A 24,575-nucleotide genomic window follows, 5' to 3' on the forward strand; every position below is an offset into this window, starting at 1 on the left:
ATCTGGTTGTATCTTTGTTTTATAGCTATTTTTACATCTTCTTACTGGCGTTACTGACCTACCAAATTCTAGCTTAGACAATGGAAATTCCCCTCTACCCCTCAAAAGTTCTTAACCAGCTAATGGAAGACTTAACGCCCAAGCGCAAGTAATATACTTAAAACATTTTATTAAATAAATAAAGCAGAGGGGTTTAATATCAAGTACAACTATATAACACTGTGTCTTGTTTTTAGCACCCCATATATTAATCAAATTAATTAAAATTAATAAATTTTTTACCCAATGTAAAATTTTATAATTTAATGGAAATAGATTACATGTGCAACATTGGAAATGGTTTATTTTACAGTAAGGACTGCTAATATGACTAATCCCCTGTTAAATTATGTTGCGTTGTGAATTCCCTATTATTATGTTTGATAATACTCTTTGGACCATGGTATTTAGAGCCTACTGCACCGTGTACCTTGCACGTTCTTCACAGTCCCGATTTACGGCCACTGTTCCCCTTTTAGCTGCCCCCCTTTTGCAGGCAACAGTGAGCATTGGCTGGTTCAGGACATCCTGAAATCTCATCCAACTAGCCCAGGGAGATAAAACCAATAGAGGTCTACATAGTTGCCATATAATTTCTGTGCTTATTATGTTTCAGTTTGATGGCATAAAGAAACTAAAGATTAAAAAAAAGAACACCATTTTACATAATAAATGTTTCTGATCAGAGTGTATTGTCAGAATTTTATTTGCATCTGTATATGCTCCCACATGATTTGAGTAAATTACAGTTAATTCTTGCAGATAAACTAATTCCCATTTATCCCCATTGTCCAGATCAGGGAATTACAATAACAATCAGTTTCATTCCTGTTTACTCACTGGGTTAGCTTAAGCAATGAGATAAAAACGTATGTCAAGGTGCCAAAAACATAAAGGCATTGTTTATTCCTTAGTAAACTCCAAGTAAAAATGTATATATATATATATATATATATATATATATATATATATATATATATATATATATACACTGAAATTGGAAATTGTATGTAGTACATGCTATAGATAAACCACCATAATCCAAAATTTTGATTTTGCTTCCCTTTACATTGTTTGCTATCTGAGAAAAGAAACATGGTAGGAATGTCCCTTTCCAGAGATAGCACCCAGGCTCTGCTGCAGGATGGAGCAAAATCTCTAATGATCTGAATTCAGCAGCAGCAAGACAAAATATATTGCTAGAGCCGCACATTAATGCTGTAACCATGGGTCATGTGCATTTACTCAATGGCCCCTTCTTGACTGCGTGGGTTCATTCATTGAGAATCAATGACACAAGGGCTTGATGAAGGTCGCTTCTACTCCTATGGTGATGAGAAGTCTCTGGGTCTTCAGACCTCCTCCAAGCTTCGTGGCTCACAATAGAGTGTTTTTAAAGTAAGCAACGGCATCTGCATTTAATGTACCAGACACGCTATCATAACACTGGCTTATTCTTTTGAATTCACATTTATTGTAATCATAATGTAAACACATACAAGTGAGTCACAATATCGTACACAACGTGTAGTGCCCACAAGAGAATTGTGACGCAAAATGGTTTATAGTGTGATGAAGGCATGTTGGTGTAAGGGTTAGTTGTTGAGGAAAAGGGTTAAAACTCTGCTTTTCAGTTATTTTCCGTATAAAAGTATAACAGTAACAGTAAATCCAAATGATGACATGTAGAATGTTCTAGTGGGCTGAACACAGCAAAGCATGTCCTTGAATCTAGGATGTTAGCAGGATATGGAGAACAGTGAGTTTCCTGTTTTTCTAGCTAAATACAGGATTTATGAGCATGTAAACAAATACTTACGTAGACTTTCATGTATTACTAAAAGATATAAAAGTGGGCCCCTTCTAGCAAATGACGAGACTCAGTGTATGGTGCCTGCTGCCCAGCCCTGCAGCCTGTCTCACATTGTGAAGCAGCGTATAGCTTTGTGCAGAAAGGAATGTAAGCAAAATCTGTTTCATTCCTCTTTTAGCTGTTTTTTATGCATGTATTTTGTTTTGGTTAATAGACTGTATGCATGATTCCATCCATTGAGTGAAAGTGTCATCTCGGTACCCTCAAACAAGTTAACCCCTGCCTGTCCACGCAGTTAAAACCACCCTTCGGTTAAAACACAACAATTTATACCCAATACAGGATACAAAATTGAGAGGTGGCCCTTGACACAACCAGCATTTTATATTATGCCTATACCTTCCAAAGGGTAGCTTATTTTTAGCTCTCGTCTGAGAGGTTTCATTAAGGGGCAGGGCTAGCTGCATGTAGAAGAGGGGCAAGCCCCAGGCAGTCATTGGTGTGTGTGTGGGGGTAAGAGGAAAATGTAAGGAGAGGGTGCGACCAAATGTCACTCTGCCTAGAGAAACAAGCAACTGACCGGGAACCAAGGCTTCATCTGGAGACTCCAGGTCAAACCCAGAGAGTTCTTGAGTATGGTTATGCCATTGCTGTGATATCATATGAAAAGTTGGAGTTGGATTCTGAGAATGTTTTTGAACGGAATATAAACATAATAGAACCAATATTTTTTTTCCTTTGTCTTTCCCTTAAAGTGAACAGTTGTACTAGTACGGGAATTACGCGTAATAACTTCAATATCCAGATACTGCCACATAAGGTAGTCGTTTCAACCTAACCAATATCACATAGTAGAGTGAAGTTCCTTCCATCCAAGAGAATGTATTTTCTTAGCACACAGGTTCCACCATACTGCTAACGCATTTGACGTTAACTAATGCTGTATGCCGCTGCTTTGTTCTTACAAGACACAAGTCTCTTGAAAACACAAATATTTTCTCTTAGAATTGGTTGCAGGGACATTTAGATATTTAGAAATAAGGGTGATCTAACAATAGAATGGACCAAGTCTGTCTACAATAAAGTAATAAAAGCTGATATATTGACATACATAATTCTTTTTTTCCATTTTAATATAAATGAGCAACAGTGTAAAGGGATGTATGTGCTTTTTAAAAGTGCAAATTGAAATGTTCTCATTTCAGTCTAGAGTAATACAATCAGATTGCATAATTAATTTGCACTAAACTTTACCTTGCCATTTCGGGAACATGAAGGCCATTTGTACTTTCACCTTCTGTAAAGTGTGTTTCACAAGACTTCAGACAACATCTCTTAATGTGAAATTTATGCCAGGGGCTGAATGTTTACAAATTGAAGCTTTCAAGCGGAGTTCTGTATGCATTATTAAAGGTGGATACACAATCTACTTTAAGGCAAGTGCAACTCCGATGCATAAAAGACAGGATGTAATCAGAGGGCCTCCTTAGCTCTTTCGAAAACACGGCAATTAGCATGTAAGCCTTAGTACTTGTTCTCATTATTATTATATTCCTCACAGTAAATTTATAATAAAGGTTCAGTGACACATTATGCTATGTTCCCACTGGTTATGAATACTACAAGCCTCCCACAATCATTATGGATTAATAGAACCATTTATTTCCTAAGAACAAAATACTAAATCAGTATTCATGGTGTTGAGGTAAAGAAGAAATCTGCTGACAACATTATAAGCTTAAAGGATCTTCAATTTCGCTAATATATTTTTTTTTGGGACAACAAAGCAAGGGGGTATATATTCCTCTACACTGCGCTGTCACAATTTTATAAACATCTTTTGCAAATCTCTTGACAATGACAAAAGGGTCGAAGGTTTCAGTGTAATGTAAGGATGTTTTACTTTACCGAGAGAGTCATAGATGAGTGGAACACCCTTCTGGCAGAAATGGCAGCAGTGCATACAGTAAGGGAATTGCTGCATGGAAGAGGCATAACGCTTTCCAGAACATAAGGCAAGGCAAGTAAGGTTTGAGGTCCTATAGCAGGGGAAAATAGACAGATGGGCCAAATTGGCTCCTATCTGCAGTCATATTCAGTCAAGTTTCTTTTTTTGTTCTTGTATCATGCCCCCCAACTGTCCGAGACAGTCTCGATTTTGGGTCTCTGTCCCGCTGTCCTGCCATCCCTACCTTTGTCCTGGTTTGCAGGGGCAGAGGTAGGGGGAGGCGAGAGCCGTTCTCATCTCAGGTGCAGCTGCGGGGGGGCACAGCCGCCCAATCAGCAGCTGCAGCCTGCAGGACTAGAGGGAGATCACGATCTCCCTCTAGTCAGCTGAACATTAGGGAGCGCGAGGTCTGTGACTTAAGACCTTGCTTTACGGCTCCCTCATCACTACGCGTCGGCAAATAATGCCGAGCACGGGGATATGACGTCATCCCTGCGCTCTGCAGCAATAGCCTGCGTGTAGTGATGAGGGAGCAGTAAAGCGATGTCTGAAGTGACAGGCCTCGCGCTCCCACCACAGGATGGAGGATGGAAGATGAAGGATGAAGGAAGAAGGATGGTGGAAGAGGTAAGAGATGGGGAGAAAGGGGTGTAATGGCAGTGTATTTGAATGTATGTGTTTGTAAGCTTGTGTGTATATATGGACAGGTGTGTGTAAGAGCAGTTTAGGTATTTGTAAGCTGTGTGTAAGGGCAGTGTATGTGTATATGTGTGTGTGTAAGCACAATGCACATGTATATGTGTGTGTAACGACAGTTGTGTGTAAGGGCAGTATATGTTTATATGTGTGTGTAAGGACAGTGTATGTGTATATGTGTGTTTATGAGCAGGTGTGCGTAAGGGCAGTGTATGTGTATATGTGTGTGTAAGAGCAGGTGTGTGTAAAGGCAGTGTGTATGGTGAGGCGTGTGTAAGGGCAGTGTATGTGTATATGTGTGTTTATGAGCAGGTGTGTGTAAGGGCAGCGTATGTGTGTGTATGGACAGGTGTGTAAGGGCAGTGTATGTGTATATGTGTGTGTAACGGCAGTGTACGTGTATATTGTGTTTATGGATGGGTGTGTGTAAAGGCAGTGTGTAAGGGTCCTGGGAGGGAGCATAACATTAGCCTTTTTTTAATTAAAAAAAATCTCTGCTGTTGTTGACTACTCTTCCAATGATACTCAATCAGCATTATGGTGGACACCTGGCTGGCTGAGAATCATAGGAATTCTGAGGCTACCGCGCTATGTGCAGCATATAAGAGGATCTGTTGTTTACTGATGTAAGGTATTTTCATGACGGTTTACACTTAATATACATAATATCAAACCACCAATATAAGACATCTTATTGTCTAGCCAGCTAGACAATATATATATATATATATATATATATATATATATATTGTATTTGCTCGATTATAAGACAAGGTTTTTTTCAGAGCAAAGGCCGTCTTATAATCAGACCTCAAAATGAGGTCTGACTACAAGACTAAGATCCAGATCCCCCACAGCGCTGCAGGGGGCCTGGATCCTCCTCTCTGGCACCCGGTGGATGCGCGCAGACAACCTCCGCTGCTGCTGGCCGGGACTTCTGCCGGGGCTTCTATGATGGAGCAGCGGTATGACATGACCTTCCGGTGCTCCACCGGCGCAAGTACCGGCCAGCAGCACCGGAAGTTGTCTACGCGCATGGCGCAGGCGTTCACTGGCTGCCAGAGAGGGGGATCTCCCGCAGCGCTGCAGGAGACCAGTGGGGGCAGATCAGGGGGCATATTAGCAAATAGGGAGCAATAAGGCATATCTGTGGGGCAGAGTGGTAAATACTGGGTATAAGGCATTTCAGGGTGACAGAGTGGCATATAGGGGGGTATAAGGCATAACTGGGGGCAGGTCAGCAAATAAAAGGAAATATAAAAAAAAAGCATTTTCTCAATCATAGTTTTGATCAAATATGAATTTATATAATATATATATGAACTAGTCTTAATTATAGGCCACATCCTCAAATCTGGATGCATTTTGGAATAAAACAAATCATCTGTGGTTAACCTGATAAAGTTCTGGCTATAGTCCATTAGTTTTTTGGCAGTTAGACACTAGCTAATCTGTCCATCTACAAATCAGCATGTAAATATTCAATCAATGTATCAGAATCATGATGAAACCTTAAAAAAAAACTATTATAAATCATAGTTATGTTGATAAAATATAATATGAAAAAAGAGATAAAACTCTTTAAAGTGCATATTATTCCTTTGAAACCTGTACGTTTAAACTGTTGCTGCTTCTTTTCAAGAGACAGCATTCCATTGTAGGAGAAGATATTGGATCATATTGTTTCAACCTTACTCTCTCCTTCAAATAGAATAGTTAAAGATTTCATTACTGTTAAATGGGCATTTGATTTAGTTTGTAATAAAATATTTTGTCAGTAGAAATGTATAAGCTATAGAATCAAATTGCTGGCTATTGTAACTCCAGTTCTAAAAGTATGGATCATCATTTTCGTATGTTATCAGAAAATATTCCTATAGCACAGACACAAATTGAGTGATGAGCTTATATAGTGCCACCTGCTGGTCATATATATATATATATATATAGAGAGAGAGAGAGAGAGAGAGAGAGAGAGAGAGAGAGAGTGTATATAATAACTACACATGATTAGGAAATGTCATTTGTATTCTTTAAACTATTTTTTTTTGTGTTTTTTAACTATAAGAACATCAGCTCAACATCAGCAAATTAAATCTGCCCGTCGTTAAATATATGCAATCATAGTATCCACAAAAAAATGTTCTATAAGCTTGTTCACCTTGAATCTTGGGATTAGTGGGAGTTAGAAATACATCAGTATTCATGAGGCACACATTTGAAAGCCAACAAAGTGCACTTCTGTCACTGTGACCTTATAAAGAAATCCATTCGACATAGATCTGTTTATTCTGTATGTTCCTTGTACTGCATCAGAATTAATAATGGACCTGTGATTCATTTAAAGTAACCAACATGTTGTATTAGCGGACACACACATACACTATGTGGACAAAAGCACTGGGACACCTGACCATTACGCCAACAGGGACTTTAATATAAAACATTGATCCCCCCTTTGCAGCTATAACAGCTTCCATTCTTCTGGAGTGTTTCTGTGGGAATTTTTGCCCATTCATTCAGTAGAGCATTTGTGAGGTCAGGCACTGATGTTGGATCAGAAGGCCTGCTTTGCAATCTCTGTACCAGTTCATCTCAATGGTGTTCAATGGGGTTGAGGTCAGGGCTGTGTGTGGGCCAGTCAAGTTCTTCCACACCAAACTCAAACCCAACCATGTATTTATGGACCTTGCTTTGCGCACTGGGGCACAGTCATGCTGGAATAGAAAAGGACCTACCCCAAACTGTTCCCACAAAGTTAAAAGCATACAAATGTCTAACATGCATTTTGGAAGCATAGCTTTGACCAAAATGTCTTGGTTTGCTAAAGCATTAAGATTTCCCAACACTGGGAAAGTAAGCAGCCCCAACCCTGAAAATCAGCCCCATACCATTTTCCCTCCTCCACTTAACTTTACATTTGGTACAATGCAGGCAGGCAGGTAAGGTTCTCCTGGCATCTGCCAAACCTAGACTCGCCCATCAGACTGCCTAACAGAGAAGCGTGATTTGTCACTCCACAGAACAAGTTTTCACTTGTCCAGTGGCGGTGTGCTTTATACCAGTCAATCCGAATATAGTTCATTTTTCTTATCTGAGGGAATAGAGTTTTTTTTAAGGAAAAAAAGACTTGAGAGCACTTGTTCTTGGGGATATAAATATATTATTTAATTAATATGTATTATATTACTGGACCTATAGGTCAGTGTGTTTAATCTTTAGGTAAAGGAGCAGCTTTTGGCCCAGCTCAGGGCCCTCTCTTAACACCACCTCTTCCCATTATTCTTTTGGTGAGGAGGTACTCAAGAAATACCCTGTACCTGCCTCCTATAAGAGGGAGAGCTCCAGAGGGCCTAGACCTAAAAGCTGCTGGAGGGTCACTACACTGACTTTCTGAGGCCATTTTCTAAAGCTCTTGAAAGCATACCTGGGAACTCTCCTTGTTTCGCCCAGAGACTCCTAATACTCTGGGTGGTAGGAGCAGGGTCAAGACAAATGCCCAATGTTGTACACAAGAATGCCGACTAATGTCGGTGGTAGCTGGAGCCCAAAAGTTCTCAGGTAAGCGTATAAGCTTGGAACTGTTCTGGAATCTCTTAAAGTTGTATTAGATATGATTTTAACTTTGAGCTGGCAAGGTGGCAGCACTCCTTACATTGCTTTTGTATCTCTTATGTTCTATTTGTAAGCATTTGATGCAAAACCCCGGCTCGTGCACCATCTCACTACCGAATGCTGTATTACAACCTTTTTTTTCTGTTGATGCAAAACCTATGACACATGATTGTGTGTCTACTGCTAGGTAAGAATTAAGCTGGGCTGAATCTAAAGTGCATTTTTTTATTCCAAGCGACATCATAGGGTTTTGGCTTGGGCACCAGAGCCTTGGTTTCAGGAGCAAAAAAATAAAGCTTATAGTGTTGGGCAGATATGTAATAAATACCGTTATCAATGAAAATGTTTTCTCTAAAAATACACATAATAAACTGCCTCATTTGGCTAAATGTTATCATTAGGTATGAAAAACATAGTATTTTATTCAGGAAATCCTCCTATATACAATATTACTGGTAAATCTAAGAAACAACATTACATTTGCCTTCAGAGAAGAGTGTTCTCTGCTCATAAAGTTGCATCCAATCTAAATGAGACAAAACATGGGTTTATTTGTTAAAGAGTGTGAGTTGTGCTTTGAGTTCACTGAGTTTAATATAGATTTAGCATTCTTGCTAAGTTTCTACTCTAGGGTCGAACAGACCTAGCAAAATGCATAGTTCAGTCAGCTAAAATCACTTTCAAGAAATCTCACTGATTTACTTATTGGGAAAACGTAGCTACATATTCAAGACACAGATATCAAATTGCGCAATAGCAGTAGACGCCCCAAATTATAATGTTTAGGAAACAGGTATTTGTGACAGGTCATTTTTTTTGGTTACTAAATTGACTTGCTGTGTGGGTCTGTGTGTTGGTTGCATGCACAGTATACAAGAACAGTTTTCTAACAAATCTGGAAAATCTGGAAAAAAATTCTAGCTGACTCTTTCAACCAGAGCAAGTCCAATGCTACCATAAAATTGCCTTCACAGGATCTTATATTGCATAATAAGAAAGCAATAAAGCCTATTATTTAAAGCTACTATTGCACTTGTGCTATCTGAATATTGGTAATTAAATTGTCCTACAATAATGTACATAATAGCTGAAAAACTGTGACACTATTGTTAAAGTGACAAAACAAAACAAAGTTAAATTAGAACAGCATAGAAACTAGTCTATATATATTGTGCTAATTGTTGGATTTTGTCTTGTTTAGAAAAATAAATGTTATCTTAGGAGAACTATACTGTACTGTATTGTGACAGTAGGTAGAAATCTGTGAGATAATCTCAAGTACATTGATATATTTTAATATAAAGTAAATTCAGGAAACTGGCCTAATTCTGAATACTGGAATAATTGCAAATTTTGACCATACTCGGTGAATAAATTCAGCTATGTACTTCAATTTCAACAATACGGAATAATTGGCCTGAATACTAGTACATAAATAATGTATTAATTCTAATTACATTTTAGTTCATTTAAGTTCTAGAAGAGCCCAAAAGGCAAAATGCCAAGTTTGGAAGGACAAGAATAATATCCCTTTCCACTGTTGAATGTGTTCTAATTTCCAGAGTTCAGAATTTTTCTATTGCTAACGAAGCATTAGTTGCATTTCCCTTATAATAATTCTCCGATTCAATAAAAGTTCCACTCTGTGCACAGAAATATAGAATAAACATACTTAGGTCTAAAAAGAAATCATGTAATACAGCCAAGAATTTTCAATACATCTTAAGAATCCTGGGCACAGTCATCCAAATAAAAATGCCTCTAAGCTCTCTAGGCTTGACCCGGAGTCTCCAGATGAATCCATTTTTCCTGGGCGGCATTTGTCCACACTGATGTCAATGCTCCCTACCATTTACTAAAGGCCACTTCACATAGCCACTCTCATGGAGCTTAGGGTAGTCTACCCTGGGAAGTTTGAAAATAAGGACACAAGCAGAGCTGGATTAACCAAGAAGCACGTACAACAATTGGTAGGAGGCCCTAAGCTCTGTACACCTTCTTGATTTGTAAGGGCCGGAGCTGCTCCACTGTTATCATAAATGTTGCTTCCTTTGACCTTTAGATTATTGTGAGGGGCTGTCAGGACGCTAGCCAGAAGGAACAGGCTCTACAGCAGGTACTTATAATCCGGCTATACGAAGCCTTCCTGTAAGAAATCATTTTTATTCTTTTATTCTGTCACACACTTTAGGCTTGACCTAGGCTTGAGTAACATATGTTTTCTTGAACACGTAATGTAGCTATTTAGAGGATCCTCCGGAATGCTGGTGTATCCCAGGTATGCGTATAATACAGGATCAATCCAGTTCAGAGCCAGATCCACTCTCCCGGTGTCTATCCGCACCCAGGCAGGAAGGGTGAGAGGGCTATAATTCAGATAGTATGCTCTGATTGGCTTTTCGGTCTCTTTCCCTACATGTTAAATGTGCTTGCCCAGTTAATTTAATTTTCAAAAATGTTCTCCATCATATAGCTAATGGGCTGCTGAAAGGTGTAAAACTTTAGATATATTTAGGAAACAAGGGAGAAAGAAATGCCAGCACAACAGAGAAACAAATAGATTAAATAATTTTAACATGTCAAAAACAAAATCACTAAATCAATCTTGAGCTTTCCAAGGAAAAATAACACTTCTTGCTTGAAAACAGAATTTTATTTTCTATGGCGATAACTAGGGTTCGGCAAACATTCGTGTACATTCTTCGTGTTAGTTTTCTTTCTTTGTTTTTTGCCGTTTTTTAAAGAAAGGGTTAATACGGAGTTAACAGGGTATGCACTACGCAGCAGCTTTGCTGCCATCAACCAATGAAGTGCACATGCTCTTCATTGGTTGATGGCAGGCGAGTCCCCTGCTGGCGACCAATAGAGTCACTCGTACAGACCTTTAACTCCCGACGCAGAACTTGGCCTGGGGAGAACATTGGTTACCCACTTCAAGACTTACAGGTCCGTACGAGCGACTCTAAATTATCAAACCAACTTAAGAGCACTCTATGAAAAAGTCAGTAAAAATATAGATCTGGGTGTAGCAGTAGAAGTGACCTTTTTGGACTTTGCTAAGGCATTTGATATGGTTCTACACAAAAGGTTACTGTACACATTGTCAGAAATAGGCTTATGGGTAAATGTATGTGCTGAGTCCTCTTCTTTTTTTGTTTATTAATGATCTCCCATGTTACATTGAGGGCAATGTCTCAGTGTTTGCTGATGACACAAAATTAGTCTAACCTCGATGTTTCTTCTTTGCAAGAAAGTTAGGGAGTAGTTTAGCCCAGACCTCTGAATCAAGCTCTGCGGAGCGCAACATGTCAGAGGGGCTATTTGTCTGAGTTTTTAATAAGCCTGTGTCACTGGTCATAATTCAGTTATTCAGTTATTTCTGTTGTTAGGACTGCAGCCATCAACAGTATATATGATTTGATGTTATTAGTGTTATACGACTGTGGGCATATGCCCTCATGTCACAGTGACGTATACCTTTCATGGTAGGACTGGTGACACTGGTGTTTTTAAACATCTTTTTTGGTTATACCTTTTAACAAATACATTACTAAAAGTTATGTTTTAGGGTGGGGTAATAATAAGGGTATTTTTGATCCCGGGAACGGGATTGGTTTGTTTTTAGTTGTAACTTAACCCTTGGAATTTTGGAATTGTAGACAGGCAAGTGGCAAGTGAGGTTCAATATAGACACATGTAAGGTTATGTATTATGGGAAAAATAGTAGCAATGCAACATATAGTTTAAATCGTATATCCCTGGGAAAAACTACCAATGATTTAGGAATAACTATAGACAACCCACAACAATGCCCAATGCCAGTCCAATAGGATATTGGCTTGTATAAAACGAACAGGGTATTGGCTCACGGAAGGAGATTATCTCCTTGCCACTTTATAAGTCAATGGTAGGATCTAACCTTAAATATGTGGTGCACTTCTGGGCACACGTCCTTATAAAGATGAAAATGATAGAACTAGAAAAAGTGCAACATCTTAGAAGGGATATTATAAAAATTATATAAATATGTGCAGGACCAATATAAACAGCTATTCAGCGATATATTTATGTACAGCATAAGTGGTAAAATAAACATCAATATTTTAAAGCTTCTTGATTTAAGGAGAAATCGGATTGTCTTTCGGAGCGGCAAAATTTTAAAAATAGCTTTTGCATTGTTTGGATGTAAAGCAGGATGGATCCGTAGAAGGGTTGAACTTGATGGACTTAATAGTCTATTTTCAATCTAAAATTCCTATGTTACTATATATATATATATATATATATATATATATATGTTAGAACCTATACTTTTTATAAATGCAGAAAAGGCTTTTTTGCTTTGCACAAGGACACTATGAAGATGTAAACAGCTCATTAAAGATTATGTAAGCTTCCATAGCATTGAAAAGACAGAACACTCTGTATTATAATCCATCTATATATTTGAGTGTTATCGCAATACAGCATAAACAATTATTTGTCAATTTGCTCTATTGAACTGTTCCATTTTTCTGTTATTCTTCATACCACGTATGGTAGGTAGAAAACAAAATTAAAAAAAAAATATTTAATCGCCTTCCAATAAATCCTGTACAGAACCGTGATAGATGATAAGCCATTTCACACACAACTCAGAACAAAGCCATTTACACTTCTATTAAGATATCAGGCAGTACCTGCTTTGACAGTGTGTTAGAGCAACTGTCTGTCTGGCCTCCATAAAACACCACTGGGTTAATAGACTGTCAAATAACATTACTAACACAAAACAAATATAAATATATTTTTTCGGAAAGAGAAAAATGCTTAGGAATTCATTTTTAACAGTATGCATCATAAACTTCAACTTTCAACTTGGATTACAAAGTAGATTACACTCCACACTTTACGGGTTCTTTCTACCGAACAACAAAATAATACTGATTATAGTGATTATATATATATATATATATATATATATATATAGATATATATTAGATATCAGTGTGAACAAGAAGCCAATGAATCTCTTTAGTGTAAATATACAGGCTTATGTACTAAAGGTACAGTTTGCAGAAGAGCGGATAAATCAACTCTGGCATCATTATGTATTATGTATTGCCTTGTAAAATATGTAGTTCTATCAGGGGCATTTCTTCACCTCACAGATTGAAGTAGGCACTATGAAGGGCCAATTCATCCCTTCTTAGGAGGAACATTTCTCAAGGTTTGCTATTCGTAATGCATAGTAAAGATGTTAGTTCTGGCTTTGTTGACTTCAGTATGTTTTGATACCATAAATACACTAGGCTGTCTACTTTCAAAAGTAATTGACTTTGGGGGTCAGTAACGGAGACTGCACCATGCATGGTCAATCTTTCACCCTGCAATTCCTTTTCAAGTTTCACTTATCCTGTACAAAAAACCCATGATAACAATGCAACAAAATAGAGAGAAATGATGGTTAAATAAGTATGTAGGAGCAGGTCTAGGCGCATTAGGGGCACTAAGCAAACGTCTCTATAATGTGAGTGATAAAAAAAAAACATAGACATAGAAAAATTAACCAATATTTAAGATTTAAAGATACATTATAGTGATGTATTGAGGAGGAACCTGTTTAACAAAGGCCCCAAAATGGCTGCTTAATCTGAATTTATTTAAGCTAGCTGTATTTTCTGGCCTAGGCTGACTAGACCTTGCATGGCAGGTTCAGGGGACAGCAGGTTCTAGGGCAGTAGCCCATCTACCTTAAAACCATGACAGATCACACCACTGAGCTCAATGGGTAACAAGGTAGACTTCTTATCTCATCAGTCGACTCATTAACATAATGGAGAACTGCATCAAGCTAGCACAGGCTCGATGGCATTCTGTACGTGAAGCCACAAGTCTTTAGGAAGCACATTGACAAAAATGAGAAATTGACAAAAATGAGGGTCAAAAAGTTATTTTGTCCTGTGGCAGGTCCTGTAACATTGTGCATAAAACACTGTTATATTGTGTCTGTCTATATTTATTGAAAACTCATGGAGGATACATTTCAAATAATCAAATTTAAAATTGGTGCTTACCCTTGATTCTGCTTCCTGTGCAGTTCACTCACAGATCTCATTCTCTATGGCATTCAAATCCTTGAGATCTTATACTATCCATGCCAGATATATTCATCAAATATTAAATCTGTATTCTATGAAGTATGAAAACTGAACAAGTTCACAAACTTGTCAAAATTTAGACAAGACTGTCAAAAAGATGTGGATTCCTAAAAATTCTGCCAACCACAAACACTTTTTATATGACGGCACCCATAACAATACTTGTAGAGAAAAAAATAGGATTTAAATGAACCTTGGTAATTATTTATGTCAAACTAACGTAGACATAGTTATAGGTAAGGGACTTTGTTTGAATAGTTTACTAAATAAACATACCTATTGCTACTTTTATATCTTATATCCATCATTACTCAATTAAATGTAGTTGGATACAGTGTTTTAGAACAAGATTATAAAAAATCAGCAATATTGTACATCTAGTGTATCCACATGGCATTAAACTTCTGGCTACAGGTTACTATGCATGCACATTGCACCTTAGTTCCCTTAGGGTTAATCTATGTAATAGAAGACTTCTAACACGTTTCTACAAGTGGAAAGGCAGAACCACTAGAGAAATGTGGTTTTGTACTCCCAGTTTCCCTGCTGTGATAAAATTCAGTCATGCTCTCTACGCCTCCATCTGATTATGGGAGTTTAGTCATGGGAGCAATGAATTATGAGGCTGTCAGATATGTCTCTGGTCTACTCAATGAGTGGTGTGATCAGGGAATACATAGAACTAGGTTCTAAGAGTGTACTCTCCCATAATGCACTGCATCCATGCCCAGTGCTTAGTCTTAGACTGGGACATTTTTTTTTTTTTTTTGCCAATCCTTGTGAACATCTGACTTCATACTCTATCACAACATTACATCATGGTTATCAGTGTGTTTTTTTCTTTGATAAACCCTCATACTCTAAGCTAACAATATTAATTGTATTTCTTTATTTATTTTGTTTTTATTATTTATTGATTTTATTATTTGACAGGCTGTTCCAGCTCACAAAGAATCCATTAGCAAAGTAGTTTTATTGCATATCCTTTTTATTCTCTCAGAAGAGAAGCCTATTGAATAAATAATGTGCTTTGGTGAGAACAGAGTATAATTTCCCAATATTACCATGGAACTTATGGTTTTATGCTAATATCTTATTATGTGCAATCAATCTGAAAGTTATACATCTGAAGGGAAAGTTAACACATTTTTCTGGATCCCGTTCCTCTCTGTGCTTACTGTGACTGCAGTTCCAGAGATATTGTGGCATTAAACAGCCCCAGCTAATGTGCAAATCTTGCATATGGATCCCTGGGGTGCAGCATTTGGAGAGTAGGATGGACCAATGGTCTAAGCGCAGTATTAAAGCACACAATTTGCAGGATCCAGTCCTGAACTTTGATGGAGACGCCATCAGCCACAAGTGCTGGGCATTAAAACCACCTGGAGCCTGACAATCAGGGAGACTTTTGTGGGGAGAAAAGGTTTCCTTTTTGGTCCTAGGGCAAAGAGAGGCCCTGAGGAAGGTCCCCAAGCCAAGTGTACTGTCTAGGGTAGGTTTCCAGATTCTGGCTTAACTGGGTCTGGCAGAGACATGAAGTGAGTAGTTAGGCTGGTCAGTCTGGGCCAACAAAGTATAGCCAGAGGAGACTTCAATTGGGAGCTGGGCTTTGCTTTTATGACTTTGTTGTGGGGTGTTTGTTTTGTGTACTTTGTTTGCATCAAATTGGTGTTCCTGAAAAGTGACATTTATGGTCCCCAACTAACAGGGTTTGTCACACGATATATTTATATATATGTATTTTATTTCAAACAGGTTTTAATAAATCCATGGCATTACATACAGGATATTAAATTCTGGTCCTCATTTATACTCGCCCCCCTTTTCTTATATATATAGAAAATATATATATATGTAACTGCTCATAAGCAGTCATTACCTCTTGCAGTATCCTCTTCATTTTCAGAAGTGCCGTCTTTACAGATGTGCAGTCCTGCATCATCAGTCTAAACGGTAAGGATTCCAGCCCTGCACCGTCTTCCTGAAGAAAGGGCCATTCCACAGACGGGCTACTGGGCACTGGACAGACACGGGGGGACTTAGCATCTTCTGCATCGCTTTCCTTTGGCAAATGGAGAAAGAGATTCCTGGAAAAAACAATGGCAAAACAATATGTCACACGATACTTCCATTAGTGTGTTGTGCACGCAGTCACCACTAATAGTGGACAAGGAAATGTTGTAACAAGTGCTGGAGCAGACTGGTGCTAAGCTTATCACAAATGTGTATGGGGAGATTCTGCAGACTCCTTTCATGGATTTGGAGGGGGTCCACAATGATAATTTATAAGGATAGTTAAGCTATCATATACATTAACGTTTTGGGTGGGTATTCGATTATTATCTTCTAATGAAACTACAGAATAATATCTGACAATGTTCTCTTCTGTAATCCCTACATAGTTTGCTAAGATCCCTGGATCTGTAAACATTAATACAGTATCTTTTTCTTTGCCCATTTATTGATCTTTATAACTTTTACACGCTATACAGAAGAACAAGGGCTTCCACAATGCCATTTGGCATAACATTTATCTGTAGCAGGTTAACAAAGCAGATACAGTCCCCAGATCATATTAATTTGTGGTGACCATGTCGTATAATAACCATATTATAAAATAAGTAATAGGACAAACTGTACATAGAATGGCATAAATGATGATAGGCACTGGGTTTGATGTCAGCACGGACCTACCGTTTGTATGGCTATTTTAGTGGCCATTTAGTGGCCATTGTTAATTATAAGTATTACTATAAAGAATGATTTGCCCTAGTCTTGGTAACAAACATTGGATAGTATAAAAATTGGCTGTGGTATCAGACAAAAAGTTTGTCACTGCCCCAGCCAAGAAATGTGCAGCATTAAACCTGTCAATGTCTGGAAGATGAATGAATTCGTATGAGTGTATTATGATTACAGAACCACTTTGTGTGCATTTCTTTTAAGTAGTTAAGTGTCTTGATAAACAGTGCCCATGTATTATAAAACATTTCTCTTGTTTTGTCTTTGCCCTTAAGTGTCAATGTTCATCCATGACAATGGTACTCAATGACTTTATGTTTCCAGTGAGCACCAGTAAAGATGGTCAGTTTCATACAGTGTTCGAAGATTATTCTGATAACCATCACCTTCTGTAGCCTAGACATTTCACTTATCTGTTATTGAGATTAGAAATGTCATCCTAAAGCCCTAACATTATCGGGGGAATGTTCGGAGAGGAAGGTGGAAATACTTTTTTTAAAATGACTGCATGTGCAGCTATTCAGTGTATAGATTTCTGAGGCATCGCCAATCCCTAAACAAGAAATAAAACACTATTCTTCTGATATTTGTAGTTTTTTTTGGTTTCATTGATCTTATTTGGAACGTATTCAATTTAAGTTGACTTCACATAAATGCTATTTCTTAGGGTGCTAGTTAAACAATAAAAGCCACATGAAATGTAGAATATATAATATGCTAAAGAGATAAGATCTCCAGCAGCACTTTGAGTGAGACTTCTGTGATGGGAAATGTTAATTAGAGTCTAGTAAGAAAAAGGTGAGTGGATCCGGGGAATACTAAGCAGCTGATTTCAGCACTAATATTGCATAATTAAGCATTAGTATAACATACATTCACCTAATGCTTACAAGTAAAGAATCATTTTGTAAGATCTGAATAACTCTTTAAACTCACTGCAATTATTTTCAAGAGTGTTGTATACATCTGAAGCCAGTTATGGGGGGTGCTGTCTAATAGTAGTTAATGTCAGCCATAAAGGCTTTTGCTTAAGGTAAAGTAAATACAGAGCATATTGACAGGCAACGAAACATATGACATGAATACAAAACATTGTATTTAAAAGCTAACAGCTATTTTGTCCATCATTATTACGAGTTCCTCAGGACGTAGAACTGTCATGTCTAATATTGCCGGTTTTGTCGGCTATCCTATAGCAGCTGTGGCATTTTACTTTTGCACGGTTATGTGATTAGAAAGTCTGTCTATAGCAATGACAGGTGAGCTTACCCTTTGATGAACATTTCAGCTGAATGGACATTTGTAAGAAAAGACAGCACTAGTATTAATACCACTGGAATCCAAATACCAGCAAAAAAAAAATCACACTAACAGCAATGGTGTTGCTAAATTTTAATGTGTGAGCCACATTTATAGGATCAGATTAGGCAATGCTAACAGATTAAAAATATTTAAAGTATTTTATAACTATCCAGTGTATCAAGTATTTAAGAAACCACATGTGTAATATAAACCACTAACAAAGAAAGTAATGGAGTAATAAACTTCACAAACCTATAATTAACACAAATAGTCAGACAGAGAGACAAATGTATATGGTGGATTCTGGATAATCCTCAATGAATTTGCTAAAGGAACGCCATGATCATTTAAATGGACCTCACAGCTACCATAGGCATTAAAGTTCAAATTAAACTGCAGAGTCCCTTTAAATATTACAGACGACATGGCTTACAAAACCAATCAGGAAGTACAGGCCATGAGGAAAATGTGGTCGACATCACCGCATCCTTGTCCAATCGGCCGATTCAGCCCGATTGAGCAGTAAAAGCTAGCATTGAGGCTGAGCACATCCAGCTGTCGGCCACAATGACATCAGCAGGCTGCCGTCAACTTAAAGGACCAGGACTAAAAACAATAATAGGGGTTACTCATCCGAGAAAAGCATGCATGGCAAACCATAGAAGAACCAAAATGATGAAAATAATATCATAACTAAGGTGATTTGAAGTAACCAATGATGTTGTTAACAACTTGTCACTACTTTCATACTGCCACACCATGATGCACAAATATATCTGGCCAATTTGTTTCCCCTTCATACAAACATACACACTGGAATATTCTCAAAAGCTTTGAAATGAGAACATGGCATTTTTATTTTTATATTTGACACCTGACATAAAAGGGAAGACTGACAACATATTATGTAACAAAGCTTAGCAACAAAGCCCACTGAAATTCGCAGCACTTACACTTGACAGTAATTTATACAGGAAACTGAGATACATTTTAATGCTTTTTTTCATGATTTATTTGCAAATAAGCTGTGTTTAATAAACTGTTTACTATGATTTGTTTAATCTTAAAGTTTAATAATGTTAGTATTCACGCTGGGATTTTAAGACACTTTTTTGTTACGCTAGAAATCCATCAATGAACAAAAGGGTTAGTGATGGAGGGGGTGTATGGAGAAAGGATGGGACTAGTGTCAGGGGTGGCACCAAACAACCTGCCCAACTTACCCAAAGTGCCACCACACAACAATAAGCTACAGAGCATTAACAGAAGACCATGTGGTCACAGTGACATCATCAGCAACAGCACAGGCCTCCGTTAAGATTGTACGGCTCTCTGGGGCAATTAGGAGAGAGGAACTCCCAAACCCGCACATGACCACCACTGTCCATAAAACCAGGAGAGTTGGACAAATTGAGAATGCACCACAAAAAGTGGAACACTATATGAGTAAATACCACTTGGGAGATTTTATTCTTGGTTTTTGAAGTGATAATTTTATTCACCACCTTCAGATTTCCCATGAAACTGTTTAATTAAATATATTTTGTAAGACAACACTCAGCCGGTACCTCAGGTCGCATCTCTTCTTGTCCGAAGATAGTCCTTTTTGCCAAATTTTTGCATTTTCAATTCGTCAGAGAGACATGAAGAGACACAAAGTACTATCCCAAGTCAAAACAAATTGGTTGTTCCAACTTGTATTTACAAATGTAGCAATGAGTAAAAACACATTAAACTGTGAAAGACAGAACAGCAGTATTTCAACACTGACAGCGATCACGTCAAGGAGAAGGAGAAAGACATTGGATTTACTATCACAGCTATCTCCTCTGGTTGATAAGCGTAGGGGCTATGTTTCTAAAAAAAAAAATAAGAAGTTTGGAGCCTGAATACACTTCAGATACATCAAGTATATAATTCCATAAACTTTGCTTTGGTTTTTTTTTTAAACTAAATTTATTTTTAGCCAAGTTCCCCATGTTTCCAATTACTCTACGAAATAATGATTTTGAAAGATATTGTTTAGATCTTCAAAACTCTGAGCAAACAAACTATTGATTGAAAAACCTACTGTAGCTCTTTTCATTTTGAAGGTGATTCCTGAGAGGGAACAGTAATATATTTTGTTATCCGCACCATTAAAATTACATTTTTGATACAGTATTTGTGTAAAGCAAACTGCTTATATACAAAGACAAACAGGAAGGCAGCAAAACAGACTTACCGTAATACATGTCCAAACACCGACCCAAAAATCTGGGCACACTTAACAAAAAATAATAATAATAATAATAATAATTTTATTCCATAATGTAAAAAAAATCAAGTTACAGCCAGTGTTTCTAATTTCATAACTCAATGTCAGTGCACAGCACTACATTAAAAAAAATGTTGTAATAATAGTAATAATAATAATAATAATGATAAAAGCAGACAGTTCTTTATGTTTAATGGAGATTGAAATGTATAAATCAATAAACATATAATATTTTAATAATTTGGTGATGAATTGTAATACCAAAATGAAAATTATTTGTATGAACAGTGCTAAACTTAATAAGGAAAATTGATATAGCTGTATAGGGCCAAAGGTGATGCTTTTTCTTGGGCCTCAATCACACCCCCATCCTCACACAAAAACACAGAAAAACTAAATCTTGAGATGACTCTACCTATTTTATGTTTTGGCCCATTAAAATCTAAAATAATATATTTTTAGACATATAGCGCTATAGGCCATAAGTGAACATAATATGACAAATAATATTGCCAATAATATAGAACACAATTCTATATAGCAACGATTGGCGTTAACGCCTGACCATCATAAATGGCCAATGTAATTCTCTTAAATGCTATGTACAAATGACAATTGTTTAAATGCAGGTCCAGCACTGTCCTCTAGCAATGACCTATGGTACATAGAAGCTAAACCTGTACTTCTAGATGTGTGAACTGAGAATAAAGTCGCTACTTGGAATAAATCACCTTCCATCAAAGTAACCTAGATCTAGGGGACCCAGAGATGAGAAAGACAGTAAAGGCCACCAGCCTTTTCATATACCTTTGTACACATAGCTTGTGCATTTGTCTTTGAATTCTAAACTAAACTGGGTGTTTTCCATTCCACTTGCTCTGATTAAGAAAAAAAAAACTAGCGTTACAACTGTTTTCGGTGAAATAATCACTAGAGCAAAAAGGTGATCAAATTATAAATTTTTATTACAATGTCCTTGATATATTAACCCTCCAAATGCAATAGACTGCACTACAAGCTGCTTTTAGCCATCTAAATTCTAGAGTATGTGCTATAAGCAGCACTTCACAATGTAAAGGTCACAGGGTTTACTGCAAGCAGCATGTATCCCCTACAGGTTAGAAGGTGTACTACAAGCAACAAGTAACTCAAAAGCCAGAGGTTGCAGCACATTTAACCCCTTAATGACAAAGCTCAAAATGCATTGTTTTCAGTGGGTTTAGGGACCGGCCATTGTTAGAAGACATGTGGAATATGTAAACTAATGCACTTGGGACTTCAAAATCCAAAGGCATATATAGCATTGGGGCTACTCCGTGACAACAGAAGAGAGAGTCCTGGGTGTTTGGTTGTATAGCTAGTGCCATTTTTAGCAGAAGGAGGGCGGTGGTTGTGGTCAGACCCCATCTAGAGTATTGTGTAGAGTTTTGGAGACCCCACCTTCAAAAGGATATTTGACATTCTGGAGAGCTCAGAGAAGGGCTAATAACATTGCGAATTGGTTGCAGGATCAAAATGTCTATGTGGTCTCAATATGTATAGGTTGGAGGAAAGATGAGGTATAAACAGTTTTACTTTAATGAGAGGGTGGTAGGTATATAGAACAGCCTCCCAGCACCTGCGCTAGAGGCTAATACAGTGAGAGAACTAAAGCATACATGGGATAACCATGTGGCTATTTTGAATCTAAAACAAGCCAAAGGACTGATTAAGGCTTGAGCCTTAATATCAGGGAAAAAAGACCAACTACATGGGCCAAATGGTTCTTATCTGCTGTTCTATGTTTATATGAATTGGACCCTATAAGTGAAGTCATATAGGAAGTACTATAGCAATACGGACATTTTGACCGAGGTTCAATGGGTGTGAATACATCAGGTAGGAGATCTCTGTCCAGACACCTTACAGTTTAAGTTATCTCCCTTTTCAGCAACTTAAGAGGGATAATGTGATGGGGAGGAATAATCAGACAGAAGTTAAGATGTCTGCTCCCATGGTATATAATGGCATTATTACAGCATTATATATATACACAATATATATATCTATATTTTATTTGTGGGAAGGATTTGGGCATTCAACAGTACAAGTTATGTTGAACCTAATGGTGCATTTATGGGTAACATCCAACTAGGGTATATAGATAATTTTTTAAAGAAATATATGGCTTGCACAAGGGCCTGAGACATAAATAGTTATTTGATTATGTCACGTGCCCTGCCACACGTGACACAATTGTTGCCATATTATAATCACTAAGAGGCTATAAGGTTGCAAAATCTAGCTTTTCTAATAGTACAAGACCATAGGTAGGTGATTACATGCATGAAACATTAAAATAAATGCTAAAGGTTTTGCAATAGTACATACACATCCATTACAATCATAGGAAAATAACACAAAGATTATAAAAGTGTCACTGTCAGCTGAGCAGAGTCTTAATAACAATGGGGAACCACATCACAACTCAAGGTTTTCGCAGACCATGACATCCTATATCATGGAAACATTAAGTCATGTTCCAAGGATGAACTCCCTGTTCTGATAATCCTTCACGTTCATATTAGGTGGAAATAGGAAAAATCCTTCAGTAACAAACGGAGACGATAAAAGCTATCCCATTTGATTAGCACATAAAATAGTTCGAATCTTATGTTATTGCTCAATGGCCTTTTATGTTAAACTGAAAAAGTAATGGATTTAGAGACATAATGTAGTATATCTTGAAATGTGTGATTATGTATTTGTTTCTAAGAGCTTGTAATGTACCAGGGCATTTAATAGAGGGATTGATGTGCTGATGTAAAATATAGTGTTTGCCTTGGGGTTGTCTTTGCGAAAAGTAATGAATTCTCTTGTATGAGTAAGAAACAATTCAAACTACTACAGAGACTATAGTTCCGAAAATTTTAGGCTAATAATTATTAGCCTTTGTACAGCATCGATCACCATCTCTGCCTCCAAATTTAAATACAATAACGAAGATGTAAGTATATTATCCAACTTAATCACACAGAACACTGGCTCTTTTTGTGAAATCTAATTAGCCATCAATTAGGTTTATTTAGGCAAACAACATTAACACTGCATGATCGCTTTTTACGCACCATACAGTAATAATAGGAATGAATTTGTGTGTGAAATGAACGTACAGTGAACTAGAAATATTAAATATAAAATCTCTATAAATTCTGTATGTTATCCTGTGAGACAGTAATGTTTTCATACAAATTACACCAGTGGTTTTATGAGATAGTTATGTGTGTGTTTTGTTTTTAAATCCATCACCCAATCGAGCCCCTGCATCCCAAACCCATCACTTCCACTCCACAAAACATGTTGCCTCTCTCCTTGTTGTCTCCGACGCGTGTGCACTCAATTATACTGCAGAAATGAACGTGTACACCGAGGTGGACTTTTTGCAAACGTCCAACTCCATCGCCCCCGCTCTCCTGCAGGTCCTGACTGAGTCCTTAATGGTACCCAAATGGTAAAAATAGAACACTTATGTGCTTTTCTATGACTTTTTATGATGGTTTTAGTTGGGTACCTGCTATTTAATCTCACTGACTTCTGTTTACAGTGAGCTTCAACTACAAGAACAGCTCAGATGGCTATTTATAAAGTACCATATTTGCTCGATTATAAGACGAGGTTTTTTTCAGAGCAAATGCTCTGAAAAATACCCCTCGTCTTCTAATCGGGGTCGTCTTCTAATCAGACCTCAAATAGAGGTCTGATTAGGAGACTAAGATCCAGATCCCCCGCACCGCTGCAGGGGACCTGGATCCTCCTGTCTCACCCACCCCCCATCATACACACACTTACCGGTGCTTCCTATTGCCGGGGCAGCGGGTTGACGTCTAGACCTTCCCCGACTGTCAGAGATCAGAACTCTGATCTCTGATAGCCGGGGAAAGTATACGCGACGGACGCATACAAACCCCCGCTGCCAACTCCACCTCCTTCCGGCTGCAGCGGAAGGCGACGTCAACCTGCTGCCCCGGCTGAAAGCACCGGTAA

The 24,575-nt window shown here is 37.7% G+C and overlaps 1 protein-coding gene across 2 annotated transcripts in view; it reads right to left on the reverse strand.

Moving 5' to 3' along the window:
- Positions 1 to 24,575, reverse strand: part of CCSER1 (coiled-coil serine rich protein 1) — a 352,242-nt gene that overhangs the window by 129,793 nt on the left and 197,874 nt on the right. For both annotated transcript variants that reach the window (XM_053461592.1, XM_053461593.1), the window contains exon 6: positions 16,131 to 16,338. In XM_053461592.1, the coding sequence (XP_053317567.1) occupies positions 16,131 to 16,338 (208 nt within the window). The remainder of the gene's footprint in view (positions 1 to 16,130; positions 16,339 to 24,575) is intronic.

The sequence above is a fragment of the Spea bombifrons genome, chromosome 1 (genome assembly GCF_027358695.1).
Source record: "Spea bombifrons isolate aSpeBom1 chromosome 1, aSpeBom1.2.pri, whole genome shotgun sequence".
Classification (NCBI taxonomy): domain Eukaryota; kingdom Metazoa; phylum Chordata; class Amphibia; order Anura; family Pelobatidae; genus Spea; species Spea bombifrons.